Source organism: Vigna unguiculata, chromosome 1, assembly GCF_037176805.1.
Source record: "Vigna unguiculata cultivar grain cowpea cultivar isolate G323 ecotype 2 chromosome 1, ASM3717680v1, whole genome shotgun sequence".
NCBI classification, from domain to species: domain Eukaryota; kingdom Viridiplantae; phylum Streptophyta; class Magnoliopsida; order Fabales; family Fabaceae; genus Vigna; species Vigna unguiculata.
Genome location: NC_140792.1, coordinates 30347332 through 30353764, shown reverse-complemented (window position 1 = coordinate 30353764; position 6433 = coordinate 30347332). Strand labels below are relative to the sequence as shown.

General features: G+C 33.9%; 1 protein-coding gene and 1 long non-coding RNA gene across 2 annotated transcripts; one reads left to right on the top strand and one right to left on the bottom strand.

Moving 5' to 3' along the window:
- Positions 1-2134: 2134 nt before the first annotated feature.
- LOC114177709 (alpha/beta-Hydrolases superfamily protein) lies at positions 2135-4130 on the bottom strand. Its single transcript, XM_028063188.2, has 4 exons — positions 3612-4130; positions 3111-3460; positions 2766-2959; positions 2135-2638 (listed from the first exon to the last, which is right to left on the bottom strand). Exons 1-4 carry the CDS (start codon positions 4042-4044, stop codon positions 2320-2322), a joined length of 1296 nt encoding a protein of 431 aa, XP_027918989.1. The 5' UTR covers positions 4045-4130; the 3' UTR covers positions 2135-2319.
- A 446-nt stretch (positions 4131-4576) lies between these two features.
- LOC114173514 (uncharacterized) lies at positions 4577-6433 on the top strand. Its single transcript, XR_003602511.2, has 3 exons — positions 4577-4694; positions 4806-4875; positions 6158-6433. It is a non-coding gene; the product is annotated as an uncharacterized LOC114173514 (long non-coding RNA).

Genomic DNA, 6433 nt, shown 5'->3' with positions numbered 1-6433 from the left:
ACTAAAATTGACATGTTATAAAATATATGGATATTGAGTTTTTGAATTTATTATTCTTTTAAACCTGATGAGAAATAACATAATGCTTTTTCTAAGGTTTCTTTAAACGAACAAAAACCCACGATATTATGCCAATTTGTCATTTTACTACTTTTGACTTACATTAAAAATTCATATATTTAGAAACTCTATTGTAGAAAAACAATAACACATAGTACAGTGTTAAAACAAAACTTTCTGTATAACCTCCTTGGCTGCTTTTTCACTACCTTTTTTTAAAGGAAAACTCTACAGGCCCATCTTTTAATTTTTCAAGGTCTATTTAACACCTAACAAAAAATTAATACTCTTGCTTTTTTATTTAATTTTTTCAGAATCATTTTATATTTTAAAGTAAAAATATAATTTTATTAGTATTGTGTAGGCGTGGACTAAAATTTGGGGTACGGTGTATCATCGTTCTTTTTTTAACACTTCTATTTCATTATTTTTTTTAACACTACACTTAAAACTTGAGAACTCAAATTAGAATAATACTACACAATTTCTATTTATTTTACTAAAAGAAAATTTTAAAATAATAATTTATTAGACCAATTTAGATATTAATTTATAAATTCAAAATATTAATAACTCAAATAATTTTTATCATAAACAAAAAGTTATAATTTTAAAATTGATAATTAAAATAATTCTTATTATTAATTAGTCTTTATATTAATCACAAATATTACTTATCAAAATTTTAACTATTAAAAAAATTAATCTCTAATTAAAAAATTAATCAATAATTAGTCACTAAAATTAATTATTATTTAAGAATTTTTTTATTATTTTTTATTTTTTCTTCATGAATTTGAGTCATTTTAGTTCTCATTTTCTTTTTTTCTCTTCTTTTTCGGTGTATTAACTCTATCCTTTAATCGAAACAAAACTTAAAAAGATGTGATAAGTTACCAACTTTGTGACGGCCAATAACATTGATACAACACAAAAAGTAGATGACTCTCCCAAAATGAAATAAAAGCAACAACCTATGCTCCCTAGGAAGCTCAAAGAGAAGCCAAACTTTAGCTAGCCATTGTTGCAAATCTAGTTGCTGCTCCAACTACCCAATACACATTACCAACTTCACACCCATTTTAATACATAACTATTAAATTTATTAACTACTAAAAAAATTCATACTTTTTACCAATTTTATTTTAATTTTTTTAAAAAATATTTATAAATTTTATTATAAAAAAAAATTTGCAGGCAATTCCTGTCAATTTTTTACAAAATATTTTATATAAAACATTTTACATAACAAATTTTGTAAGAAATACTTGTGAATTTTATAATTTTATAACAAATAATTACTTACAAAGAAATTGTCTGTCAATTAAAATTCTTAAAAAAAAAAACATAAATTCTTTTTTCTTATAAATAGTTTTAACAAATTTACAAAAATTTTCTTATGTAATATAAATTTTTTTAGCGGTGACTTCAACCTCATCTTCATCTTCTTCTAACCTTCTGAGCCAACCTTACCTATAAATCAAACTTTTGGTTGCACACTTACACCAAATAGCCCCATGTCTTCCTTCACTACACACACTCTTCAAACACCTCTTACCAACTCCTATCGACACAAATGCTTCATTAGGCCTCTCTCAAAACTACAAGTCAAACTCTATAATTGATAGGACTTTCAAAGATTTATGAAAAAATACAACACCCATAAAACATAAATCCATTCCACGTAAAGAATTTGATTCCATTTTCAATAAAAGCTTTAAAGACAGTAAATATATAAATCTTTATTTTTATATAGCAATCAACTTTTCCATATTTTTTTTAAGTAAGACTTAGACTTAAATATTCTAATAATAACCAATTCCATCATGTTCGACAAAAACTACCGATCTTTTCCTATGTAAAAGTACCGTATTTTAGACAACTTGGTTACATTGGACAGGTCAAAATCATTTCCCATATAATTCATTAATAAAATATTATCTAACTCATTTCACAAACTCAATCTTAAGAATGCAACAAATAACTTTCCAATACAAAATTTACATTTTCAGTTTTTAGATTAAACCAATTAAAAAAATAAAAACCAAAAAAAAAAAAATCCGTTTCTCTGATATGCTGTAAACATTTTTGCTTTAGTTGGGTATGTTATATTCTATTTTATTTCTCAAACAGCTTCTACCATGAATGATACAATTTCCTCATTCATCCCTCCTTCATCTTATAAGCTTATCCCTAATTAATGCAAACAATTAAAATTCAATATCTTGCAAGTTACCCTACAACTGACATTAACTTCTGTCAACAGCAAGATTCCCATGTATGCTCTAGACTAAGTGCAAATTCCTTCTCTCTGCCAAATATTACAGTGCCATGGTCTGCATTTGGAATGATGCTGATTTCAGCATTAGGAGCCTTCAACTTGAACTTACTACAACACTCCATTGGGACAACTTCATCTTTTTCACCTTGAATCACGTTTATTCTCACTCCAACTGTGGTCAAAATTATAAGGTAACTGTCCACAAATTTTGCTCCTCCACATAGCACATTATGCATGGAACTCCAAGCTGAATGGTGTGTGTGCCTGGTCATGTCTGTGGTCAAGAAATGAAGATCCCTAGCAAAGGAAAAGAAAGCATGCATCATGTGTATCATGTTTGTGTCCTACTAAGTAATATGTGAGAAAGAAACTTGAAACATGTGGTATGTTATTCATCACAGTGTTTCAATAGATGTTTTGTTACCTCTTGCGAGTAATGAATTTTAGAATGTTCTCCCATATTCGGTGATTTCTGCAATAGAAGAGGCAAACTGTACGGCCCAGGTGTTCATACCAGGACATAAATGAAGAACCAAATGACAGTGGAGACCACAATTTCTTTCCAGCAAGCATTGATAGTGCATTTAAACAGGCATCACCCTCAGAAGAAGTGTATGGCTGCCACCAAAACAATTTGGAGAATGGAGACATTCAGCACACATTATCAGACAAATAAAAAATATAAGGGTGATTGAAATTAGTATCTCTTCAAAAATTTGGACTAATTTAATCTCGCATGTTTAGAAAACAAAATGTGTCAAATACTTACCGGAGCAACAAGGGTGATTGATTTTACATTCTTAGGGTACTTAGCAGCCAAGGCCAATGCAATTATGCATCCCATGGAGTGTGCAACCAAATGAAAGCTACTCATCTCCAATGGTAAAATCACAGATTTCTCAATCATTTCCACATGATCCTTCAAAGTGTATGAGCAATCTCTAGGCTTTGGACTCTTGCCAAATCCCAGTAGGTCAACGGCAATCAATCTGTACTCGTGATTCGTCTTTTCAGAAAAATTTGGAAACAATGTCTCTGTCCAAAATGAGGAAGAACAGAGAAATCCATGCAAGAATATCACATTCTCAGACGGTTTTCCCTTGAAGTTCTCACCAGTGACTGTAAAACACCAATTGACACAAAAATCAGTCACAGAGAAAAGTACATAGAAACATGAAAGTGGTCATCAAATAGTAGCAAGACAAAAACATAAATGTAGTTGCATAGTTCTGCTTCGGAAAAAATAAGGAAACCAGTAGAACTAACCTACCCAACAAGGGCTCCTTCGCAACAAAATGAAGCTTATAGTCACTTCCACCATTCACCCATGAAAGACAAGAATCACAGCCACAATCAGACCAACGATTCACTGACCTGCTACTACCCTTATCAAAATTTCTATTGGAATCTTCTCGTTTTCTCTGATATCGAAGGAACCCCATTTCTCTGAAAATGTTCCTCCTCTCATACAAGCTATCTGATATATCATCATCTCTCACATTCATTCTCCTCTTTTGCCTCTCCCAGTTTGAGCAGCAACAAGGCGAAGCCTCCCCTTCAATGAGTTTATCGAGATACCCATAGATAACGCAGAAAACAGCATCAAGAAGATCAAATATGAGGAAAAGAACACAACACAGAATGGAGATGAGTGGTTGAACACAATTGGTCAACCATTTTGGTGAAGAAGCTGCCAGAGACATGAACCTTGGATGAAACTTTAATTCACCTTTATCTCCTTACAACGTTGTTTGTAATTGGATAATTTTACTTTCTCAGTTTTAAAACGCTAAATAGAAAGTTTAGCTAAAAAAAATGTCAAAGCTTTCTTAATTGTGCAATTATGGAGATTGAAAAGTTTGCCAATGAGGAGAGAATATGAAATGGTGATTGAGGTTTCGCCACGTAAGAGGATAATGGAGCTCTCATTCACATGTTCACAAAAAATAAAATAAAAAAATATGTATTTCATACACTAATTTTTCGTAAATAACTAAATAATAATTTAATAATCTCATTTTTTCCTATTTTAATCTTATCTTGTACTTTATTTTATAACCACCCAACCCTTTCAATCTATATCTCAATTAAATTTAAAAGAGATTTTAGGAAAAAAATTGGTAATAGTAGCAAAATGTAAGTCCTATTTCTTTTCAACTTATATGTGTTTTGGGATTGGCCTATTTGTGGGCCTAAGGCCAGTCCACTAAGGGGACTCAATACTCCTTTCCAGCCCCTAACCCTTGTATTCTGTTTCATTTTCTAGAAATTAACTTTCCCTCCCTCTCCCTTTACTCCACCAAAGTGCTCTGTCCTCCCCTTACTAATTAGCTAAACTGATTCGTTCTCTCGGGTAAGTTGAACTTCAACTTTGTTCTTCTCTTTTTCTAGTTTAGAGGCTCTAGTTCTGTCTTGGGCTCTTCCTACAACCTCATTTCTCAACTCTGTGTGTGTTTGATTTCAGCTCTGTAGCTTACTCCAGTGCCCTATTACTCTTTCTTGGGTTACCGTTCTTTGTGCTAGCATCTAAAAAGGTAAGAGAAGCTAGGTTTTAACGATTTAAAGTTATTTCAGCATCTTTTCGGTATGTTCCATGTTTTTGATGCTTGAATGATATTTTTGATCGTGTGAAACTGGCTTGTTTGCATGGTTGGATATTGCCTTGAGTTGTGTTTCTGCTGCATGCACGTAATAGTGATGAGAACTGTAATTCTCGCCCAAGCGAGCTCGTCTCGCCTAGGCGAGAGTAGTAGAAGCTCGTCCTGGTTCTGCTCGAGCGTCTCACTCACGCGGAAGGATCTTGTTTTGAGCGACGCATCATCTCGCTCAGGTGAGAACGGCTCGCCCAAGCGAGCCCTCGAGGAAAACCTGTTGTTCTTTGCTTGAGTCCTCGTTCAGGCGAGGGATTTTTGGTTTGGGCGAAGGGTGATCTCGCTCAGGCGAGAAGGTCTCGCTCAGGCGAGAAGGTCTCACCTAAGCGAGAACTTGCATAATGCCACTGTAACGCACTCGCTCAGGCGAAATAGCCTAGCTTAAGCGAGATAACTTTAGTCGCTTGGGCGAAGGCTTCTAACCCCAGCGAGAGCGGTGCAATTTTGTGTCTGATTTTCCTGATTTCAGTTGTGGTTGGTTGTTTATTTTGGAAAGCATGAATTATATGGAAATGCAGGTGTTATTTAATTTGCATGAACTGAAATTGGTATGTTTGAATTAATTTATGGCAGGATATTGTTGGTTGGTGGTGTGGTAATATGGGAATTGGATGCTTGAGATGAAAGTGGTGGATATGGTATGAGGAACATGATTTTGGTGTGTGATAGACGTAATTCTATGAGTCTTATGGGGAGATCTCATGGTGGTGTGTAGTGTATATATTAAGATAAGGATTCAAGTAAGGATCGCATCCCAAAATCCTAAATGATCAATTAGTCTCATGTAGAGCAAACTGATCCAAGTGGTGAGAGTAGCGGGAGGCCCGAGTCTTTGGTAGGATAATGGCCTTAGATGCTTGAAGGCTAACCTTGTATGTGGTAGGGTGAAACCCATTGGCAATGGCTCTGCAGAGCAGTAGAGGCCACCACAAGTGCAAACATCTAGTGAATCCGATCTTATTATATGTATCCGGATAATTGAGTCATAATGTCCTGCTTGTTTGCTATAACATGATTTTGTGCCTACTGTGTTGCATGCTTGGAACTGCTTTAAGTACTTGCCTGCTATAATAAGTTAAAAATTATTTTACACTAGCTTACCCTTTCAATTGTGTCTGTTCTTGTCTTGTTTTCTCTTTTGCGATCACCTTATTGGTGGGAGCAGATGGGGGAAATTCTGAAGGTAGACCTGACGGTGGCAGCGGTGAGTTTAGTTGGTCTGTTGTATGTGGCTCTCAGGAGTAGTTTTAAGGTCCTGGTGCCTTTGTAATTCCTTGCTCTAGGAGCAACCTTTTGCAAACTGTTAAACTTTCAGAATTAGTTTTTGTTTATGGCATTGTGGTATGTCTAAGTTTTCTTTCAAAATACATTCATGGATGACTGTAATAGTAGATTCTGATATGTATACTGTTTATCTGATTGCTCTTTTATTATCATAATC

Coding starts and splice junctions, on each gene's coding strand:
- LOC114177709 (XM_028063188.2), bottom strand. CDS start 4,044: ATGTCTCTGGCAGCTTCTTCACCAAAATGGTTGACCAATTGTGTTCAA. Junction 2,960..3,110: donor CAATCACCCTTGTTGCTCCG/GTAAGTATTTGA, acceptor TTTTGGTGGCAG/CCATACACTTCTTCTGAGGG. Junction 2,639..2,765: donor AAATTCATTACTCGCAAGAG/GTAACAAAACAT, acceptor TTCCTTTGCTAG/GGATCTTCATTTCTTGACCA.